General features: G+C 35.1%; 1 protein-coding gene across 1 annotated transcript in view; it reads left to right on the top strand.

The window, feature by feature from the left end:
• The window catches only part of LOC124354512 (kinesin-like protein KIF19), a 45,884-nt gene extending 21,329 nt beyond the window's left edge, over positions 1-24,555 (top strand). The window contains exons 6-17 of the mRNA XM_046805029.1: positions 1,287-1,436; positions 3,692-3,895; positions 5,444-5,574; positions 5,815-5,950; positions 6,912-7,120; positions 10,830-10,990; positions 12,369-12,511; positions 14,839-14,974; positions 15,230-15,307; positions 18,424-18,538; positions 23,062-23,130; positions 23,631-24,555. Coding sequence (XP_046660985.1) covers positions 1,287-1,436; positions 3,692-3,895; positions 5,444-5,574; positions 5,815-5,950; positions 6,912-7,120; positions 10,830-10,990; positions 12,369-12,511; positions 14,839-14,974; positions 15,230-15,307; positions 18,424-18,538; positions 23,062-23,130; positions 23,631-23,742 — 1,644 coding nt within the window. The 3' untranslated portion in view covers positions 23,743-24,555. The remainder of the gene's footprint in view (positions 1-1,286; positions 1,437-3,691; positions 3,896-5,443; positions 5,575-5,814; positions 5,951-6,911; positions 7,121-10,829; positions 10,991-12,368; positions 12,512-14,838; positions 14,975-15,229; positions 15,308-18,423; positions 18,539-23,061; positions 23,131-23,630) is intronic.
• The last annotated feature ends 222 nt before the right edge of the window (positions 24,556-24,777 follow it).

The following is a 24,777-nucleotide window of genomic DNA, read 5'->3' as shown; positions in this document are numbered from 1 at the left end:
CACAGTCCCGGTTACCGGGATGCCGACCACCGGGTTGCCGGTAAACGGTTTGTTGTGTGCTGGCCACACAGTCCCGGCGATAAACACCAAATTGTCTCTCAGTTAACCTTTGAGTGTTGTTCGGAACGAATCATGCTATCCAAAGTGAAGTTAGTTTGTTGTTTAGAGGCTCTAAATGAATTACCAAAACAACGAAATAGGGTACATTGGGTTCATCCATTCAATGTAGATGCTAAAGCTAAAAAATGTTCCATAACGCTGGAATACCGTGGACACATTCTATAAATTTGTCTGTATCAAACATTATCGCAACTTTACACTACCCTCGACAGTAAAACACGATACACAAACCAGCAGCACACCACAACAGCTACACCACTGACACACAGACTTGACTGGAATCGGGACCCAGCGACCGGCACTGTGTGAGCACGCACGACAGATATCAAGTGTTTTGTATTGCCAACCCGATTTTCACCGGCTGCAGGGCTCCCGGTCGCCGGTAGCATGCTTGCCGGTCTGGACCGGCACGCTTTGTGCCGCACAGCACCGGCATTGTGTGTGCGCTCTTCAACAAACTACATGTTCTCATCAATCCCGGCCGGGATGCCGATCACCGGCACTAATAATTAAATATTATAATATAGTAATATTGGTTTCGGCGCGCGGCTCTAGCACTACTACCCATCCTATAAATGTTCGACTCACTCACTACTTTCTGCCGCTCCTTCACTTACCTTCATAGTTCACTTCACCCTATAATTACCCAGGAAAATTGCAAGTTTATAGAGAATGTAGATATGATATCTTTAGATCAGGAAGATCAACAATTTGATGAACGATATACACTCCCCTCTTTGCTACGCGCCTTTGCCCAACACCTAGAGGCCGCGCGTCAGACTAAATACTTTATCAGTAGTTATGGACTATTGTATTTATAACTATTTTAAACCAAGTTTCTTCCAAAAACTGTGGTATCTGTCAACGTTAGAATTAGAAAATATATGAAATGAAACTAATCTAACCTAATTTGTTGAATAGACCTTCCACATAACCCAACCAAACCTCATCTTGAATATAACCCCTTGGATGTCCTTTGTTTGAAGGTTATTTTTGACGATAGAAGGATTGTGAAGATCTCGAAACGTAGTGTCACTGATTTCTTGTTTCACTGAACGATGGCAAATGTCCGGAAAAATCCTGTTCCCTTCACAACCCTTGGATGTCTCGGTATTATCTTTCTTTATTCAAAATGGCTGAAGGTTTTGCTTTGTTTTGACTGTTAGGTGTCACTCTCTTACTTGGAGATTTACAACGAGAACATTCGCGACCTTCTAAATCCATCTTCTGGAGCTCTAGAGCTCAGAGATGACTCTCGAGGGAGGAACATCGTGGTGGCGGGGCTGACCGAGATCACAGCCAACTCTACACAGGAGGTAAGTGAATTACGTGTTCCATTAAATAACAACAAAACATTGTAGTTGTTAAATAAACTTTATTATTTTTAAGCGTAGTTTTTAAATCATTTCAAATTTGCGACCTAAAAACCATTAATTTATATTTTAGACGTTCAAAAATAACTATTCTAGAAATATAAATACGATAAAGGTGAACATAATGAAGACCACTAATTATAGTAGTCTAGGTCTAGACTGTTATTTTGTACATGAGCTCATTGATAAATAAATGTCTTTGTCCTTCGACTCAAAGTTGCGACACACTAGCATTTACATTGAGGCATTCAAAGATTGATTTCCTGCTATAAAATAAGGTATAATTTAATTTTATGTGTCCAAGACATTAAATAGAAGCCATTTTAGGTAGTCCACATTTAAACGTTTTATACCATTTCTCTTTTCTATCATTACTACATAACTATGAAACGGTACATTGAAATAACGTGTAACTGGACGTTTGATTGCAGTTAAGCGATAACTGGTAGTTTGCTTGCAACTACCGACAGCTCCTACGACAACTTTCTGAGCCACCGATAGTAAATTTGTATGCCCTGTAATGATGTGCAAAACTTTTATTCTATAGTTAAAACCAAATTAAATAGATTTTAATTATCTCATTATCACTCAGTAAAATATGTTAATTCATAATAATATTAGTCGTATGCCGGACTATTCAATACATTTAGATCGATATTACAAACGTTTGATTCGCCACTAATAAAATGTATTTTTGTCACAAGACGTATGTACGTGTCAACGAAACATATAATTCTAGAATATTTTATGAAATTATAAACGTGTTTATTATAGAGGCGAAGTTGGAATATAAAAGTCCTCTGCCACTTAGCGCGTTGACTGAGGCATCTGCTTTACAGCGCAGAGGCAGATTAAGAGTAACTAGTCTTACTCAGTGTACACTAGCAGAGAAGGTTTTTTTGAACACTTAATATGCAGCATACCATATTTATTATGATTTAATATCAGCAGTAACATAAGATACAAATAATAAACGAAGCAGCACAATTCTGTTTGTTTAAACCTAGTTTGTACCAGTTCATCCAAGAATCTACTGTTAGAAACCATTGGTGGATGACACATCCCCACGAGCCAACAAATTTAAATATTAAGCACAATTCATAAAATACTTATGCGCTTACCAATAAATACATTTTATCAGAGTAAAAATGTAATTATAATGAGCAACAAAATAATCTATATTTTATTTTGTTCAATTCATTCTAATTCTCTAGTATTGAAAAATATGGCAAGGATGCATTGGGGTGGTAATTGTTTAGGTTTAGTTTTGCATTCATAGCGCTCTCGGTAAGGTCAAGTAAGATTGGGGTTGCATGTCGTGGAATGTCGGGTGAGGCATGCAAACGCCCTTAAGATAAGTGCCTGGTAGTTTCAGCGCTGCTTATACTATTTCTTTGCCACATCGATATCTCTACTGGTAATCTCATACAGCTCTAAGCAATTAATTTGGATATTATTTGTTGTGTTTTTATTACATTTATTTAAAAATGAATTATCTGCAGATTGAAATATAAGCAACATTATCTTCACATGGCTACTTTGTTGTGGAAAACTACTATTATACTCCCAGCGTACCCGGAGGTGCATGACAGCATCGTTAAACACGCTATAGATAGGTAAAAGACTCGGTTAGAAATCACAAAAGTTGAAAACAAAGTGATAAAAAGGTTTAAATACCCTGCATTATCCAATTATCATTAAATACATAAATGGAGCAATCAGTCTCTAAACACCAGGTGATGGCTTTCACCTTGAAATAGAAAATATCTCGCAACTTGAGGCCTACGACAGTCAGGAAAACGTCCTGCAGGAGTCACGCACTGCTTCCGGTTACCGTCCGTCGATGGAGTTTCCAATCTTTTAAAATAGTTGTATGGTTTTACTGTCCAGGTGATGGCTCTACTGCACAGAGGGAACAAATCGCGCACAGTGGAGCCCACGGCAGCCAATCAGACGTCCTCCAGGAGTCACGCACTGCTTCCGGTTACCGTCCGTCGATGGAGTTTCCAATCTTTTAAAATAGGTGTATGGTTTTACTGTCCAGGTGATGGCTCTACTGCAGAGAGGGAACAAATCGCGCACAGTGGAGCCCACGGCAGCCAATCAGACGTCCTCCAGGAGTCACGCACTGCTTCCGGTTACCGTCCGTCGATGGAGTTTCCAATCTTTTAAAATAGGTGTATGGTTTTACTGTCCAGGTGATGGCTCTACTGCAGAGAGGGAACAAATCGCGCACAGTGGAGCCCACGGCAGCCAATCAGACGTCCTCCAGGAGTCACGCACTGCTGTCGGTTACCGTCCGAAAGAGTTCTCAAGCCCGCGACAAGTATCGGACAAGAATGCGCCAAGGAAGACTCTACATGTTGGATCTGGCTGGGTCCGAAAGAGCATCACAAACTAAAGTATGTTGATAAAACATTTAGATTTAATTGTTGCGAGGGCCCAAAGATTAAGTCCACTATAAATTCAAGTATAAAATTTATTGAACATGAGAGAATTAGGTAATCTGTCACAAAGTTTTAAATTTATATCTCGATTATTTCAAATTTAAGGAAACTAAGCTTATATGCTTACATCTAGGAAAGATCTTCATTGAAATCTTTTCAATAAAAATAGAAGAGGAATTCAGGATTGTTTCCTTAGGTCTATGCAACATTAATGTTTTAGAATCACATCACAGATTAACATTCCTGAATCAATCACTAGTATTGTATTGCTTGACCTCACAACCATCACCTAGACAGTAGAAACAGACAAATTTTCTGTTGTAAATTCCTTTATTCTGGAAAGCATGGATTCTAATCCAAGCACGGATTTGAAATTACCCACTGCTAAGCAATTAGAATGTGGTATTCTTACAGCTAAAATATCACGGAATAGAGATGGACTTATACTTAGCTTCTTACTTACAGTAGTTATGAACTTATAACCTAATCCTTATTATACATATAAAACTATAAATTAATATAAGATGTTTGTATCAGAAGTTTGAAGACATTGGACGATTATTTCTTAAAACTGAAGAGTTGCTTTAGTGTATCTAAAAGACTTGGAATAAGCGGAGTATCCAAACATTACAGTAAGGTTCGCATGTTTGTTGAGTAACAAAACAACTGACCGTTACGTGTGGGTACTCTATTGATCCACAACGTTGCATGGTCAGTTGGATTCAAGGTGCTGTAATTATTCTTCTGCTCTTCACGGCCACCGCAGATTTAATACAGTTCTCGTGCAGTAAGAGCTGTTGATAACCGGGAGTAAGGTCAAGAATAGTGAATAATTTATAGGGGCGAGAAATGAGCATAATTATGCCATATTTTATGTTAATAACATTAGCTTCTCGTCTTATCTGTTTGTCGACTAATAAGTTTTAAATATTAGATTCATAAAATAATGTGTTGATGTTTAGAAAATTTATTAAACACAAAATTATTATTATTTTTTCATAAAAAGAGAGAAATAATAATCAATTTATTAGAATTTATTTGCCCTGAAAACATTTAATGCTCGAGAGTTTCTTGATACATCTCTTTTAAACCAATCATCCCGTATAGTAATAATTTTGCTCTGAAGTTTATTAACTAATTTTGTATACTCATTGTTTGCAGTCTCGCAAAAAGTTGACGGGTGAGCTCTTGGTTAGAGACCCTCTTTTAGACTAGCTATTGAACAACTATAAAACTTCATATTTGCAGTGGACATTCTTGTACTGTTATAAACATTACCAGCCAAAGGGAATAGTGATTAATTAATTTTTTTTTTATCTGATTATCACAACCTATCAAGTAATACGAGTAATAATTAGATGTTCCTCGTAGTGGAAAAATATTCGGCCTAATATTATAATTTTTATTTCACAAGGGATTGTAATAAAAGGGTCAAATTCAGATTTACAAAGTATACGTTGAACATGTTCGTAACATAGTACCATACCTGGTTATATTTTCCAGAACCGAGGTAAGCGACTACTAGAAGGTGCCCACATCAATCGGTCTCTCCTGGCCTTGGGGAATGTCATCAACTCCTTGAGTGGCAGCGGGGGTGGCAGATATGTCAACTACAGAGACAGCAAACTTACCAGGTAGGTTACAGATTACATCCACAGCATTACAGAATAAAACAATAATGTGTGAACACTTTCTCGAATTTCTTTTGTGATAAGCGACTCACAGAGCTGAATTATAACTGGGTTCTAATCTATATACCGATTCTTGATAGGTACTTAAAATATTGAGAAAGTATACCGAATCTTAGGTACAGTAAAGCAAACCCTCTTCTAGGTCATTACCATTTAACTCATATAGATTATTTTATCAACCAGATTGCTGCGAGAGGCTCTGAGTGGAAACTGCCGTACAGTGATGGTGGCCCACGTCAGCCCTGCTGCTGTCCACAGAGAGGAGACCCGCAATACGCTGACGTACGCTGCACGGGCTTGCGGTATCAGCCACAGCAAGGTCAACTATTAGCGATTATAACAATGTAATATTGAGGAGGTTTTGAAGTAACAAAAAATTCTGTCTTACTTATACACGTGGTGAACTAGTTGATTTGTATTTTTTAGTTACTTTTTCAAAAATATTCCACAGGACTGGACTCTATGAAATGTAAAGCCAGGCTGGACAGTGTTATTTGTGTTCAGTGCTGTACAATTTAAACATTTCCCATATATTTATCACACATCGGCACTCCTGTTAACGAGTGTTGATGTATTTGCCTTTGTGCATTGCCTTAAAATTAACACCAATAAAACTCTTATTTTGAGATCAATAGGCATTGACCTAAATTGACCACTGACATTGGCTATAAAATAAAAAAATCGCACTCTGAACCACAAACCCATGAAAATTTCAGGTAAAACTTATCTTTGGGCGATGGATTTTTCCACTATTTTTTCTGTAATCAGTACAAAAAAAATGTTAATCCCACTAGTTAAATATGCAATAATTATTTCACCGCAGACTTGTGTTACCAAGAAACGAGTTCTGAAACCATCTTGTATTAAAGCAGAAGATATAGTCGTACTCCTATAAGCTGCTAATTACATACTTAACAGTTAAAAGTTTAGAGATTTTTAAAATTTATTATTATATTGGTCAGTTTTAGTCTAACGATATTTCAAAAGGGCTCGTAAATATATATACACAGGGTGTAAATTAAGTCCTGATACACCTTTTATATTCGAAACAGATTGATATATCAATGTATAACTTTCACCACACTTATTAAAATAGATTTTTAGATTTTTTAGGGTAAACAAATTTTACCATCTTTTTAAATATTTTACCCTCAAAAACTCCCAAAAAATCCCAAAATGTATTGTAATAAATATATATTCCAAGAAAGAACTCAATTAATTTCCATCCTAGCAATAGATATAAAGTTTGTAAAGTATGTTTGATCTGGGCTGGCCCATAGGTGGAGCGGAATGTTCTGGATGTCTCATTCCACGTGTCACAGTACCGTAACATCATCCAGGACCTGCGAGGGGAGATCACCCGTCTCAAGGATAAACTGGGGGAGGACCGACCCGTGTCTGGAGCAATCAACAGGAACACTGCAGCCAGTCAGGCTAAACAGCTGAGAGAGATGATCGTGGCCACCTTCCGGGATCAGATGAAACTACGGTATTTGTAATTAAATTCTAGAATACATTCTTGGTCTTAACCTCTTTTATAAATACAGGGTGAAGCAGACCACCCGTACGTGTGTATAGCGGCTGAACCAAGAAACCTGCATTCTTTGTTTTAACGGAAAAACCTCCATATTTCTCCAATCCAGGAACATAATTGTTATGTTCAACAATGGGGGGGGAGGTATGTGTCATTTTTTTTAAATTTTCATACGCAAAAGTAAAGGTAGGCTCTGCCATACCTCATTGTAAAGGTCTGTATTCACTGATCATTTTGAAAAATAGTTTTAATTTATTTTGTTTCTTGTATACATAGTGTGTTCAAAAAGTATCGCGAATTTTGAATTTTCGCGGGTTACGTATTCGAATTTCGATTTTTGTGTGGCGTTATGTTGGTACAGTATGTCTCTCACTTATGTTGACAATTTCGGCCATTTTGAATGTTCAGTTAATTGTTGACAGCTGCTTTGCTTGCACGTACTTTGGTTCGTCTTCGATTTTTACCTATTCAAAAAAATGGAACAAAGAACCTGTATCAAATTTTGTGTGAAAAAAAACGAAATTAATTGCGCGGATGCATTTCTAATGTTGACTGTGGCATACGGAGAAGCTACTTTGGACAAAAGCAACGTTTATCGGTGGTACAAAATGTTTTCAGAAGGCCGAGAAGATGTGAACGGACGCACTTCAACAACAGACGAAAAAATTAATGAAGTGAAGAAAATCGTATTGGCCAATCGTCGAATCACCGTTAGAGAAATTGCCGAGGACCTAGGCTCGTGCCATTCGATTTTATTCGATAATTTGGGCATGAGACGGGTCGCCGCAAAATTAGTACCAAAATTGCTCAATTTCTATCAAAAACAGCATCGCATGAACATTGCTAATGAGATGTTGGAATCTGTCCGCAACGACCCGAATTTGATCCAGAGGGTCATAACTTGTGACGACGAATCGTGGGTTTATGGTTATGACGTTGAAACCAAAGCTCAATCATCTCAATGGAAGCTGCCGCACGAACCATGACCGAAAAAAGCACGCCAAGTTCGGTCGAATGTGAAATTTTTACAGTTACAGGGCCTTACAGTTTTCCTCGATTGCAGGGGCGTGGTGCATCATGAGTTCTTGCCACAAGGTAGAACGGTGAATAAGGAATATTACCTGCAAGTTATGCGCAATTTGCGCGAAGCCATCCGCCAGAAACGCCCGAATTTGTGGAAAAACAAAAATTGGCTTTTGCGCCACGATAACGCCCCTGCTCACACAGCGCTGCTTGTACGCGACTTCGTGGCCAAAAACAACACACTAATGATACCGCAGCCACCGTATTCCCCAGATCTGCCCCCCTGTGACTTTTTCTTGTTCCCGAAACTGAAGAGGCCCATGAAAGGACGACGCTACGCCACGATAGACGAGATAGAGACGGCATCGAAGGAGGAGCTGAACAAGATACAAAAAAATGATTTTTTGAAGTGCTTCGAAGATTGGAAAAAACGTTGGCACAAGTGTATAAGTGTATAATATCCCAGGGGGATTACTTTGAAGGGGACAAAATAGATATTCACGAATAAATAATTAAGTTTTGAAAATTAACAAAATTCGCGATACTTTTTGAACACACCTCGTATGTGGTGGTCCAAAATGTCAAAGTTGTATGATTTAACTGCTTCTTTTTTTTAACTGTTACCACATTGAAAATTTAAGCAAATCCAAATGTTTATCCAAGGTTACCATAGAAGTAAGCCTACTCTAAATATGTTACAGTTGTAACTTTTCAGCACATTCCAATTTTTAAAACTGGTTCAAGTTTAAGATATTTCAAACTCGTAAAACCTAAAGCATTAAAATTAGCAAGATATGAATTTCATTACAAATATTCTCTTGAAAGCTAAAATGTATTGTATTCAAAGTTTGGCTTTATCTTAGATGGGTGAGAAATGGTGCCCAAAATACTAGTTTTCACGATGTTTTGTTGCATTTAGTACGCCGTTGTGCTCTGCTACTTTTGCCCTAGGGTATTCAATAGTGGCCATCGTAATGTATAATGAGAGGTACCATATACTAAAAGTGCAAATTCCTATCTAATTTAAATGTCAATAAAGATTTAATCATTAGTGACCTGTGGTGTATTTGTTTGATAACAAACCAAATAGCAATGCACCTATGGTTTAACCTGTGTTTAATAAATCTAAACACCTGTTTGTAAGTTCAGTTACTTTATAATGGTATGGACAAGTTTATCTTCAACAACTACACCTTCATATCACATCACTGTTGATCGTATTGGCGTTTGTTGGTTAAGCTTTGTCAACCATGATAAAGCTCCATTTCAACTCACTTATACAGGTGGATGTATATTTGAATTAGCATTTGTTAACTGAAGATGGCCTTCCACAGCAAAGCCAAAATCTATCAAGACTTTAATTGTTTAAGCAATCTTACATTTAAATTGATTAATATTGTAATATAAACTGAAATATTATAAATAAATGAAATAAAATGAAATGAAAAATGTCTTTATTTACAGAGGTGAAGTTAGGACTTAAAAGTCCTCTCTACCACTTAACCTCCCGTGGTAGAGTATATACTAAGATAAACAAAGATTTATAATTGTCTGCTTCTGGCAAATTTAAGGGGGGCAGCAAATGACATGCCAACCAACTACTGTCATACAGAATACCTATCTATTAACTCTGGTTTTTGTGTATGCCATATCAAATGAAGGAAACAGGATTTTCCGGATATTTGCCATTTTTCAGTGATACAATACAATCAGTAACACTATTTTAGAGATCTGCAATCTGACCTCTTCTTTAGGTAAATGACTAAACTAATGCATCAGTACATTCTAGGTTGTATGTCTTATTGCCGCATTCTTGTTTCTGCTATGAAGATCGCCATTTACTATTGGCCTCTGGTCAGATCTATTTGGTTGGCCGGTGAGTGCAGACCTATTGTGACCTGTATTTTATAGTTAAGTTTTAATAATTAGTATTTAGTTTTTATTATGTGCATGTTTTAGAGATAGTGAGCATGGTATAGACACACAACATGGCTCCTGTGGTTACGCTCTGGTGTGTTTTATTTACTTTAACCTAGGTTGTAATTTTGCATTAGTTTAGTCACTTACCTGAAGATGAGGATCAGATTGCAGATCTCGAAACATAGTGTTACTAATTGTATTGTATCACTGAAAGATGGCAAATCTCTGGAAAAATCATGTTTCATTCACAATCCTTCCATCTTCAAAAGCAAACTTCAAACAGAGAAATTTATCAAATAATTTAATAAAATTAAACAAAATCAAGTTCACTTATACTTTTTAATACAACTTTTAATTTTGAAAACTGCAAAGAAATGGCTTTATCTGTAAATACATTTGTCAAATATAAGAGCTCATGTTATAACTTATTCCAGTGGCATAACTAGTACTTGGTTTTGGGGAGCAATGAATCTGATTGAAGAGAACACCAAACTGAGGGGTATGGAATGCATCTAAATAAATATAAATTTAAATAAACTAGATAGGTTAGTAAAACATTTAACAGCTGAATTTAAAACAAGTTGAATTACTGTTCTTGTACATAAATTTCTAACTGTTTAGGACTTTTGAGGGTTCTACCCTTTCATCCATCCCCTCAGTTACTCCACTGACTTATTCATAAATCTAACCATATCAATTTCTAGTACACTGTTATATACAGGAGGAGACTGATGGATATAGACGGACATCTCCTATCTTTGGGTGTAGAGGCTGAGAGACAACACCAAATTATCAGCCAATGGGAGTCAAGAAGCAACAAATTATATCATCGGAAGTCCAGACCTGGTACAGACCAGTCGGAGACAAACGGGAACATCCAAGGTAATTTTGTCTGATAGGAGTTTGAATTTAAATCGGTTTCTAGGAATCTAAATAAAAATGGTTATCATGCTATATAAGCTATAATGCTTATAAATAATCAACAAAAGTACACATTTGAAGATGAATAAAAAGAAATGACAACCATGAATGGTGAGCGATATGTAGCCTTGTTATTAGCTAATACCGGCTATCCATTAATATTATCTAACTAATATATTAGCCCAGTTACCACTGGCAACAAAGTGAGCCCTGCAGTTTTACGTGGAGTGCGGCTATTAAAATTCCTTCACAGAGAATCACTATATACAATGTACCTGAGTGATTGTACTGTACCATGTACAGAAAAAGTAGCCAGTGCATTTCACAGCTTGATGGACTGTGTCACTGCCTCAGCTTTATGGGAGAACTCTTTTTCTTATGAAGACCCAGATCAGCATTATGTTAATTTGTGTCTTAATTGACTGCCTACTACCCAACAAGAATATGCATGATGCATGACAAGAGGAAGGTGATATCACAATGTCCACTGTTGAGCCAGCCATCACATGTTAGACTGCTGCTCACATAATAATACAATGTACCCCAATCTTGTGGTTAGCCACATTAAACTGCATGATGCTTTAAGAGACAGTAATTACAGGTTACACATACATATTAATGCCCACCTTATCTCACCTTTCCTCTCCTATTTATATTCTTACTCGCCTTCATTTATAAATATGTTGATTATAAATTTAAAATGATTCAAACCTGAATGTTTTTTTTCCCAAATGAGCACTAAAACAATGTTTCATACAGAACTAACATCATATATTTCTAACTGTATTTATTACTTTCATTCTTCATGATGATCAATGATATATCAGAATATCATGATATGGTGATCTACTTTGCTTGTCAATAATTGTTTTCACTGAGCAATCTCAATTTTACTATAATAACCTAATGTTCGTTTATCTCTTCTAATTAATTGTAATTTTTGGATTAGATGTCATTTCTTGGATATTCTACCTTCCCTTAAGAATTTCCATAAACAGAGTAATAAATGCTTGCATCTAAGTTTAATGTTAGTGCTTGACTCAGAATTGAAAAACAACAAAGATAATATGTGGAAATTTCCAATAGAAGTGAAAGGTTTAAGCAATGTTGAGCAGATTTCTGATCTATCTTTTTATACACTTATTTAATGTAAATGCTTTTCCATCCTTCAACACTTTGGTTAAAATGTTGCACATACTCCTTTACATGTATAAACTCATCAGGACTTTCATCAGGTTAATAAAAGCACATAATACGAATGTATAATTATATAAACACACTTTTCTTTTAGTTTCCAATGAGAGAAGAGAGTAACTTACTACATATTTGTTATGTATAGATCCATGGAACGAGGTGAACATGCACCAAGCCTGGTCAGAACTGAGCTACATAGAGAGAGAACAGGAGAGGTATATGGCACTCAGGTCAGCCACCCTCAGGGAGTTAGAGCAGTGTCGCCAACGAGCAGTACAGCTGGAGAATGTAAGTAATTGATCAGTTAATTATTACTATTTGTTTTACATGTCCAAAGATCAGGCATATCTTTTTCCACAAAAGTGCAAAATTGACATTCCATCCCCGGTTTGATCTTCATTTACCAGTTTCACTTCGGAACAGATTGAGTGTTGATCATTGGGGCTCAGAATGTTCTTACTTGTGATGGCAGAGAACAAGGGTGGGGATTATATTTAGCTGTATATCAGAATTAACAGTATCGCAAAATGAATAGGTACATAATATGGTAGGAATATAGGAGATAATGTTTCTTGCCATGTATCAGAGACTACTGCACATGTTGCTCTGTGGTGTTTGTGCATAGTACGTAGAGAAAGGGACCACCCCACATTTGCCAGTTGTTGAGGTGGCTCTCTCATAAGTAATATGTTCCTTGCCATATATCAGAGACTACTGCACATGTTGCTCTGTGGTGTTTGTGCATAGTGCGTAGAGAAAGTAACCATACCACATTTGCCAGTTGTTGAGGTGGCTCTCTCATAAGTACTATGTTCCTTGCCATATATCAGAGACTACTGCACATGTTGCTCTGTGGTGTTTGTGCATAGTACGTAGAGAAAGGGACCACCCCACATTTGCCAGTTGTTGAGGTGGCTCTCTCATAAGTACTATGTTCCTTGCCATATATCAGAGACTACTGCATGTGTTGCTCTGTGGCGTTTGTGCATAGTGCGTAGAGAAAGTAACCATACCACATTTGCCAGTTGTTGAGGTGGCTCTCTCATAAGTACTATGTTCCTTGCCATATATCAGAGACTACTGCACATGTTGCTCTGTGGTGTTTGTGCATAGTACGTAGAGAAAGGGACCACCCCACATTTGCCAGTTGTTGAGGTGGCTCTCTCATAAGTACTATGTTCCTTGCCATATATCAGAGACTACTGCACATGTTGCTCTGTGGTGTTTGTGCATAGTGCGTAGAGAAAGTAACCACACCACATTTGCCAGTTGTTGAGGTGGCTCTCTCATAAGTAATATGTTCCTTGCCATATATCAGAGATTACTGCATGTGTTGCTCTGTGGTGTTTGTGCATAGTGCGTAGAGAAAGGGACCACCCCACATTTGCCAGTTGTTGAGGTGGCTCTCTCATAAGTAATATGTTCCTTGCCATATATCAGAGATTACTGCATGTGTTGCTCTGTGGTGTTTGTGCATAGTGCGTAGAGAAAGTAACCATACCACATTTGCCAGTTGTTGAGGTGGCTCTCTCATAAGTAATATGTTCCTTGCCATATATCAGAGACTACTGCACATGTTGCTCTGTGGTGTTTGTGCATAGTGCGTAGAGAAAGTAACCATATCACATTTGCCAGTTGTTGAGGTGGCTCTCTCATAAGTAATATGTTCCTTGCCATATATCAGAGACTACTGCACATGTTGCTCTGTGGTGTTTGTGCATAGTGCGTAGAGAAAGGGACCACCCCACATTTGCCAGTTGTTGAGGTGGCTCTCTCATAAGTAATATGTTCCTTGCCATATATCAGAGATTACTGCATGTGTTGCTCTGTGGTGTTTGTGCATAGTGCGTAGAGAAAGTGACCACCCCACATTTGCCAGTTGTTGAGGTGGCTCTCTCATAAGTACTATGTTCCTTGCCATATATCAGAGACTACTGCTCCTGAAGGAAACACCTTAGATGTATGTCAGCATTGGTGCTTAATTTACTACACTGAAATGTAGATGAAAAATACAAACGTTGCAGAGAGTTAAGTAAAGGGACTATTTGGTTTCACATTTATTGTTAAAGTAATGACAGGTTATTATATTACATAAAGTACAGTTTCCTTTGGCAAAATATATACTAAATATAAATTATAAACAATTTATATTTATAAATAAACATGTTTTTTATTTATTAATATTGATACATTAAAATCTAAGTGGATTTATGAATTTAAGGCGAGTTTTTATTTATAACGCAGTTTTAAACTTTACTCATATGTTAAAATCGGAGCCTTAGATGAGTGGCCAGCAACTTGCTAGGATGTCTATAAGTTGTTCCTTATCATTTATAACACTGTAATAACACTTTTGTCTAATTTCATACTTTTTATCACTATTTAAGTAAAATTTTAGAAATGATTATAGTAGAGCTTTATGTAGATAACATTCTTGGTTTAAAGTTTGATTGAATAAACAGAATTTTATCAACATGTCTGTCTTCACTTATTATTTGTCAAATTTTCATGACTCTCTTTAGCATTAATATTTAAACATTTATTTGTTAGTATAATTTTTGACCCACCTTGTAGTGATCCTAGATTAAGAGTGATGACAGATGAATTTTGTCTAGGACTTGCCCTCCAGGTTGGACTCGGACACTGAACGTGAGTTACTCTCTCTGCTGTGTCGAGTTCATGAGTTAGAGGCAGACAAAATGGCTCTACAAGGAGAGCGACTCGTCGAAACTCATGAGCTACGGAGACGAGGTATTTAACTTATCACTACTTAAAACTGTACAAGGATAGTAACACAAGTCTAAACCAACAATTATCAAAGTAGGGTTCTTTATCTGAGACCTACAAATTATAATAAATGATGACTGTTCAAAGTATAGGATCACCACAAATATAAAAGGACCAGTTATTTTTTTTAACTAAATGTCTACGATCCTTCTAATATAAAAATGTTATTGTTTTGTTTATCATTATAATAATATTTTAAGCTTCCTTGCTATTTTTCAGGAGAGCTGATACAAAAATATAACCGGCAACAAAAGATTACTGATGATATAATAACAAGGCAACGGCAAATAATGGAAGGTAACTTTTATAATTACTTTGCATTTAGACACATACATTATGGACTTAATTCAAACATCTTATATGTAATCTGTATTAATACTTAATTATTTCTTGTAAAATTATAATATATAATTGTTATGGTACCAATAAATTAATTATTTTTGTATATTGTGTATGTTTAGTCTTAATGTTCTTCAGTCAAATTGAATTTTGTTTAGAATAACTGTATTAAAAGTCTATTACAATAACGAGTTTAAAATCACAACTAGAACTTTGACTAATTTCAATGAATATAAGATATCTTACAATAATATTAAGGCTCAATTTACCATTTCAAATTTGATTTAAACAGTGATAGATTTCAGCATTTCTGAAGGTGGTTAGTACAATCGATTTATGAGATGGAATAATGTTTTCAATAGTTTTAAACAAAGTTCTGATAAGAGTTTTAAGATATCTTTTTTGGAGACAGGAAAGAAAAAAAACAATTTTTTATCATTCTACAGAGTTGTATGCGTTTGAAGAATTTCGGTGCATCTTATAATTAGCCCTAAATAAAATGGTTGAAGGTACATTTATTAAATTTATACATTATGTATGTAAAAGAATGGAAGGAATGACACTTTTTTTATTAATGAAAATAATATCAATAGGACATTTCACACAGAAAAATTGTATTAAAATATAATTTTCTTAAATCATATTTTATTAAAATATTTAATTTATTTAAGTTATATTAGTAAAAAACTGATGTAACTGAACCTCATATACATAAATGTAAAAATTCAAATGTGTATCTTAAGCAGTTTTATATAGACTTAAATAAAATATTTCCTAAATTTCTTACTTTAAACACTGGTAATTTCATATGGAGAGATAAAACATTACTTTCTTTTTTTTGCCATAAAGGAAGTTATTTTAAAAAGCTATGACTGTAAAGAAAAGAACTGACGAGGAAAGTGAAAATGAAGAGCTTCTCGTAAATGCTGAAACCGGAAGTGAAACAGTGCCCATTAGAGAAAAAGTTGAGCAATCACCTCTCAATGTAGTGCAAGTACATCTTGTTGGCAATGTAGATATAGTTGAAGAATCTGTAGTAAGGGGAGTTGGAAGTTCAGATTCTTTGCAAACAGATGACTATGTCAGAAAAGATTTGCTCACTAGGTGGAAGAGGGGACCGATAGTTCGAGCTAATGTTAGAGCAGCAAGAGTAAATATTCTAAGACAGTTACCAGGCACAATTGATGAAGGTAAAAATGCTAAAACCCCCATTCAATGTTTAGATTTGTTTGTAGATGTAACAATTCTTGATATATTTGTATCTAAAACAAATATGTTCATTCAACAAAATCAGAGAGAGAGAGAGAGAGAGATGGTAAACTAACGGAGAAGACTAAAATCAGATGTTTTTTGCGTCTGTTGATACTAGCAGAAGTCATTCGATCGGGACATCAAAATTTGAGTAATTTATGATCAATATATGGGTTTGGTGTAGAAATATTTTATTCAACTATGAGTTTTTTAAAATTTCGTTTTCTTCTTCAGTCAATGAGATTTGGCAGCATTTTGGATTGTGACGAAAGGCGGGCAGTTGATAACTTCAATCGATTTCACCAGGTATTAGATATTTTGTTGCTAATTGCAAAAAATACTACCCACCTCAGTCTAACAGGTCCCAAGATGTAGTCTGGCATTTAGTTACACTAATAGAAAAGATAAAACACAATGTAATTGGTGATAACTGGTTTACTAGTAAGCCAGTGGTTGAAAACCTCATTCAAAGAGGTCTTGCATATGTTGGGACAGTAAGAAAGAACAAGCGAGAACTACCATCTGAGTATCAAGAAACTAAAGGCCGAGAAGAAAATTTCAGCATTTTTGCTTTTAAAAATCACTCTACGCTGGTTTCTTATGCACCAAAGACACACTAAACTGTAGTTTTGCTTTCCACAATGCATTTTGATGCAGCCTGACAGGAATGAGCTGGAATAGTAACATTTTATAATAGCACTAAATCTGGCATTGATGTGATTGATAAGAAAAGTGCAACATATTCCACTTCCAGAGGGACCTTAAGAAGGCCTTTAGTCACATGCCCAAGTAATTTTTTTGAGTATCAACCCAGCAAGTGACAGTATGGTAAGGTGTAACTATTTGAAGGAAAATGAAATTAGGTTTATTTAGGCCTCAAGTGCTGAAAAGGTCATTTGTGACATCTCTTCATGTCAGTCAGGAAAAAAATTGCTCATGTTTAAATGCTGCAAGAACAATCACCCCCACCAGCTCATTCCAGACAACGGTGTACAGTGTGTTTCCTACCAAAAGACATCAAAACTATGACCAAGTGCGATAAATGTTATAAGCCAATGTGCCTTACTCATATGAGGTAATTTTATGAGATGTGTAAAAAAACTCATTGGTCGGTATTTCTCTTTCTCATTTTACATCCTAACAAATAGTTTTATTTATCAAGATAAGTAAATATATAAAAAATTGTATTCTTGGAAAATTAAACAAATGGGTATCTCATCGACCTTGCCCACTTGTGTAACAATAAAAGGCACACCCACTTAAGGGTTAAAATTGTATGTCAACTTATATAAATAGTATTAAGTGAAAGCATATGAGAATAATGATATGAAGAAAGTGACTGCAGTTTGGTGAACATAAATATGGTGCACAATTGATTAAAGTTTTCTATTGTCTAACATTAAATAAGTTACATATGCTTGTACTCATGATGTTTATCAAATATATCAAATTTTTTGAGTGCCACTTGATATTGTAATTTTACCATGATATCTGAAGAGATGAATATATAAATGATAATACTGGATGAATAAAAGTTAAAGTTAAAGAATGTTTTGAGTAAAATGAAGTATTAGTGACAACAAACACACACACACACACACACACACACACACACACACACACACACACACACACACACAATAAAATTATTTACAGTTTCTAGTCAATAATACTTAAAGTTTTACAAAATAATTGTTAACACTAACTTTTATTAACCTTTTATTTACCCTAGGTTGATGAGAAGACAAGTTGAAATGTACAAAATGTCCTAATCCGTATCAAAACTTAGTGATTAAATGATAGGGATGGTTGATTGCTTGCAGAGGTAAAGGTGGTTCTCCCAAATGATCTCCAGGACTTGTATAATCTCTACCAGCAAGAAATCCATGCGACTACGATAAACCCTGGGTTTGATAGTCTTCCCCCCATTAACAGAGAGTAAGTTTAGTATCGCAGAATATTTATTAATTAGATCTGTATTTCTCTTGGACTAAAAGCTTTTACTGCAGCAACTACTTATAGTCATGTTTTATAATAAGCTATCACGATTGCCCATGTAATAAAAACTAAACCTACGAAGGTGAAGTGTCTACCAAGTACAAGTATATTGTTTTGGTTGGAATTTCAGTGGTAATTAACAGATTCATAAAAAGTGGAAATTCCCAGTACATGGAAAATAAGTATAAAGGAAGTTCAAAATTACTGGTGTGCTTGATCATGCAGTATTAAAATTTAGAAATGTTGGGATGTAAAGTAAATAATCAAGAGAACCCTCCTCTCAATTTCAGTAATACAGGTTTTATTAGACAATGTATAATCTTGATATAAGATGTCAGGAAAAGAGTATCAGTGCTTCTAAATACACAAAGAAAAACTTCTCGAATCCTAAATAAATAAATTTAGGAAATTAGGTAATACTGTACACACAAATAATAAATTGTACTTGAAGTCCAAATTAATAAATGGGAATCTGAGTTTGTTTGTTACACTTTCACACGTAAACTATTCAACTGATGTTACTGAAATGTTATATGTACATTCTTCGGGTCCCACATTAACCCATAGGCCAATTCTTTGAAAAATTCTCTGGGTTAAGCCCCACTGGGCTATAAAGTTGCGAAAATCCCATCTTGGTCTCTAAAGTTACATTAAAGCAAACAAATTTTATTAATTGAAAAAGCCTGTTAAATGTAATCAACCAAATCATTAATTTATTTAACCACTATTTTGAAGTTGTTACATTAGTGTGAAAGCAGAAAGTAAGTTTGATAGTAACATTTCTTATTTTAACCTTTCTGCAACCGCTGTACAACGTAGAATAAGAAAATATCCAGAGAAAAAAATTTAAAGTTTTATTACAAATATACTTTCAATTACACATTTTAGAAATTATTAATTGTGAAGTGTCTGGTCAATACTATAGTGCAGATATAAAAGATAAAGTTTATATATATATATATATATATATATATATATATATATATATATATATACTGTATGCAAAAAATAAATGCTCAGAGGCTTCTTTAAACAATAGAAGAAAAAGACTTCATATAAATCCTTTAATATTTCGACTTTTATGTCGTTTTCAAAAAGGTACAAAAAGTGTATATAATGTAAGAATTCAATATATATATATATATATATATATATATATATATATATATATACTGGTCAAGTTTGTATAAATGGCAATAGCCTTATTTTTTAATTTTTCAATAAACATCGAATTACAAAAAGTACTTGCTCCACCGGGACTCGAACCCGGATCTGTCACTTGCTGGGTGAATGTGCTACCATTACATCACAGAGCCCTTACTTTTTATGATTCAATTATATTATATTTGGCCGTATACGTCACATATGCTTTTTAAATAACTAAACTGACATATGATCGGAAGACCAAATACCTGTCAAACGACTTTTGTTTACATTAGTCAAATTTGTATAAATGGCAATAGGCTTATTTTTTAATTTTTCAATAAACATTGAATCACAAAAAGTACTTGCTCCGCCGGGACTCGAACCCGGATCTCTCACTTGCCGGGTAATATTGAATAAGTATATATTTATATTCTTTATCTAGAAACAAGGCAATATCAACTATGGAACATAAAATAAGATAGGAGTAAATTACACTGGCCAAAATATACAGTTTTTGACAGATTTTCTTGATTGTGGCAACAAGGCAAACTGAACAGTGGCATCGGAAATATAAATCACTCAAACCAGAAGTACCCATACACGTGCAAAGCCTGCAGAATTTCCTACTTCAAACTTATAGGTACTTTAATTGACAAATCTTAAAATATCTCAATGTGTATTATGTATGATTTAAAAATTGAGAAATGGATTTAAATTGTGTAACCTGTTAAATCTATAGGTGAATGAGAGGAAAGTTCTACAAATTTAAAAATAAGTACAGTAGAATCTCGTTCCTATATCAGGATTAGTAGGGCCAGATTACTGGGCACATTATAAATGGAGCAATTTAACAATAAAATACATATAATTCCTTACGAAAGCTACTGACAACGATGGTGACTACAATAAGTATATTAAAACAGTATTTTGAAAACAATATCTACATTAGTTATAATGAAATGTAACAAAAATTAAATTGATGTGTGAGAGTCAATTAGACCTGTACTACACATACATAACAGTTATTAATCACATTACTGTACATTTGTTTCGACAACAGTAAAATAGTTTTTAAGGCTTTTTCAGTTTTTTTTTATAAAGGAAAATTTTAAAACATTTTCTTGGAGTCTCTTCAATGTAAGTATGTCAGAAGTCAAAACCCCGTTTTCCTCCGCCCAAGTGACTGCAGTGGCGAAGGCACAGAGAGCCATGTCCGTGTTTACTGTGTGTGTAGCGGCCAAAGTAGAACTGTCTCCTCATCCCTCTGTTGGCTAGTAAATCAATGATGATCTTATCTTCTGTAATGACTTATCGTTAATCGTCTGCTTCTTCTAACCAGGCATCGACATCAGCTGTTGATTAATCATCAAGTTCGTCCATTAGCTATTCGCTTCTCTTAATTCATTTAAATTAACCTCTGTGCCATTTTGTGATTGTGAATCACTTTCAGTCTTCTTTTCACAATCTTGTAATAAGTATAGAGAAGGCCAAAACTTTGCCCCTGAACAAACAATTGTTTTAATAGGTTTTATAAGTTTTTTCCACATGTTTGCCAAGTTAAAAACAATATCTGTCAGGTTAGTTTCCTCCAAAGCTGTAACGACATTCTTCTCTTTTGATAAAATAGTACAATAGGCTTTTGTTGCAACTGTGCTTTACAGTTTGAATGACATTTTGGTCCATAGGTTGGAGTAACTGAGTTACATGTGGAGGCATAAGTAAAATGATCTTTAGATTTTAATTCTTCTTCATCGGGATGTCCTGGACAACTTTCAAGCAACAAATGAGTTATTTGAGGCAATTTTTGTGTCTTCAAAAACTGTTTTACTGACGGAACAAATATTTTATGAAACTATTTCGAAAAGTTTTTGTCATCCATCCCTAAGTTTGATTGGTATAAGAAACGAGCCTTTTCTGACTTATGAGTGCCATTAGCATTAGAACACGATATAAAAGTTATTCTATGTTTAGCTAATCTGCGAACAGGGGCACTACCTTCCAACTTGTGAATAAAAGTTTTTTATTCTGGCAAAAGATGCCAGAACAAACCACTTGTATGCATTGTATATCTGATCTGGGCCCAAAACTATTTCTTCAACAGGTTTTAAAAATTTTTGAACAAAAGGCACTACAGCCTCTACATCAGCTGAGAGTTTTTCTGGAGTTAAAGTTAGTAATTGGATTACAAACAGCCTTTGGAATTTATCCAACCACCCGACACTGGCACGGAAATTGTCCTTTTTTCGTAATTCTTAAGTAAAACATTTTTGCCTTTACCATGAGAATGTCACCTGAAATAGGTGTGTGCCAGTTTTTTTCTTGCATGAACCAACTATAAACTGCGTCTATGTCACGAATTGTTTCACGGCCAACACTGTATTCCTTAAACAAATGAGCCAACCTCTCACCCTTCTCCAAACGTTTTAAAATGGAATACTTTTTACCTAATGTCAGTGTAACATACTTACATTTTTGCGACATCGCACTGCATTTGACTCTACTCACTACTCGTCTTCACTAAGCTCACCTGTGACAAGACTCACTGTGTACAACTACCGATAACAGACAACAATGCACCACTATTGCTATGCAGACTTCAATGCGCGCAGCATGCTACACAAACAGGCTGAGACTTGAAAAGTACTGATTACTCATCGGCACTGTCAAAGTGCTGGATTACTGGACATGCTGGAGTACTAAACGGCCGGATAATAAAGACTATATTAAGACAACTATGATATTTTTATGGATTCCATCTTAGAATGGTCTATACAAAAATTCGTAGTGAATCTAGAATAGTAATTGAGAAGCCAAAACAAAGTACGTATAAACCATTTACAGTAGAACCCCTCATATCCGACCTCGGTTTTACCGCACCTCGGTTTATCCGGCCACTTCCCGCAAGCCAATATCGAAATTTATTTACCACGGCTTGCAGACGCGCAGTTGCACGCACTAGTCTCCCACGACTCTTGCGTTATTTTGGTGTATCTATTTGTTTACATTTTCCTGTGTTGACTTCAGTTGAGCTAATAGGTTTAACCTGTAAACAGTTCGTTGATTATTTCCAGTGCGGTTAGTACAGTACAGTACAATTGTTTTGTTTCGTCAAGTGCTGTGTACTGTAGGTTGGTTTATCCGGCCGAATCGTTATCCGGCCAGGGGCTCGGTCCCGTGGTGGCCGGATATGAGGGGTTCTACTGTATATTGTAAGCAGTGCCTAATATTTAACAATTTGAGCTATAATTACAAATTTTACAGATAGATTCTGGTATGCAGGCTTTTATATTTTTTATAAAGTTGTTTTTTTATTTCAGAAGCCTATTTGACAGATCTAGAACAGGTACAGCAGCTGAGAATGATTTGTCTCTTCAAACACCTACCAGGTTAGTTTTAATAGATTTGCACTTTAATACAGTTATTTACTAGATTAAACCAGGAAATGTCAAAACATATCTATCTCGAATGAAGATTTTTGGAGCATTGGAAATATTTTCATTTAATACCACTAGTGAATTATAACACATATTCCAATATTAATTTAATTTTGCGAGGCCTTTCAGAATCGAGGATTTCATCTTCAGACAACTTCACAAATGGATGGTTGAGTCACAGAAATGTCTAAATTTTTCTTATCTCTAAGACTTCTTTTCTGATTCTATACTCAAATTATCAGAGTCAATACATGTTTTGGAAAATAAAATTGTTATCATAAATAAAATTGAGTTTTTCCCCAAAACAAAGAATAGGCTACTATTTATATAATTAAATTTGGAGATTGGTTTTATATTTCAGTAACTCAACATCAGGGGGTGAACGTGAGCGCCTCCCTCTGCTGCAATCCACAGGCACACTATTGATAAAAATTATACATTTTATATTTCAGTAACTCAACATCAGGGGGTGAATGGGAGCCCCTCCCTCCACTACAGGCCAGAGACCCTGCTCCACCCCCCAGACCTCTAGAGACCCCATCTCTCCCTCCTCTAAGACCCTGACGAGGGGGTCGGGGCAAGGGGATCACCTAGACTCCAACACCCATAGAGATTCTGATCTGAGCATTCTCCAAATGTTTTATCAACAGTGGATAAAAACAACAAAAGGATGTGTACTTTTTAGAGGTTTTACGAATATTCAACATCTACCTCATTCTAATACTGTTTAGCCTACAACAAATAATGTCTATGGAAATTTCTTTCTGACCATGTGCAGTATTGAATATCCAATTTAAAACAGAAGATCATAATGCATCAACAGACCAATCTGTAAGTTGCTGCTTATATAGTTGGATTAACCACAATAAAGAATTCAAATAAATTTAAGATAACACTACTTATTTATATGCTATTATAATTGGCATGTTTAAAATAAAGAAAGAAAGGGATTCTACTTAAACAATTAAATTTACAGTCTATTACTCAGATTTGCTACAAGTTCCATGCTCTGTGTCACCACTGAAATAATCACAACTATTTCAGGTTGTTGTCTTGAAATGGTCCTAAAAGAAAAACATATTTAAAGTGTCAGTGAAAGTAAGTATGTGCTGCCAACTCGGTGTGTACAGTAAGATAATTCTCAATATTTCAGACAATGTCTAGCCACCATATTAAAGTCTTTAAATTTCTTGTATACTAGGTATTGAAGACAGCATGTGTAATATGAAGCTTTACATATACAAATATGACAGTGTCCAAATATGGCATATCCAAATACAACAATACAGTAATTTAATCAAAATAAATCTTCCTAAGCTTTACATCTTATAAGATTAGTGTACTGTCAATTTTAATATAATAAATCAAATGAAGTTCTTAAAATATTGTATTTATTTATAACTTGTTTCATCCTTGTACAAATCCATTTATGTAAGGATTTAGTCTTTTTATAGTATATCAAACTACAACTACAACTTAGTCATAGTTACACTATTTATTGCAATCATATGCATTATATAAATAGATATTTTGACTTTGACTACATGTCATAAAATTTCAGGTTTTTAAAGCAGCGATGGGGGTTAATAAAATAACATG

Source organism: Homalodisca vitripennis, chromosome 2 (assembly GCF_021130785.1).
Source record: "Homalodisca vitripennis isolate AUS2020 chromosome 2, UT_GWSS_2.1, whole genome shotgun sequence".
NCBI lineage: Eukaryota > Metazoa > Arthropoda > Insecta > Hemiptera > Cicadellidae > Homalodisca > Homalodisca vitripennis.
The sequence above is the reverse complement of the archived record's forward strand: the minus strand, read 5'-3'. Positions and strand labels throughout refer to the sequence as shown.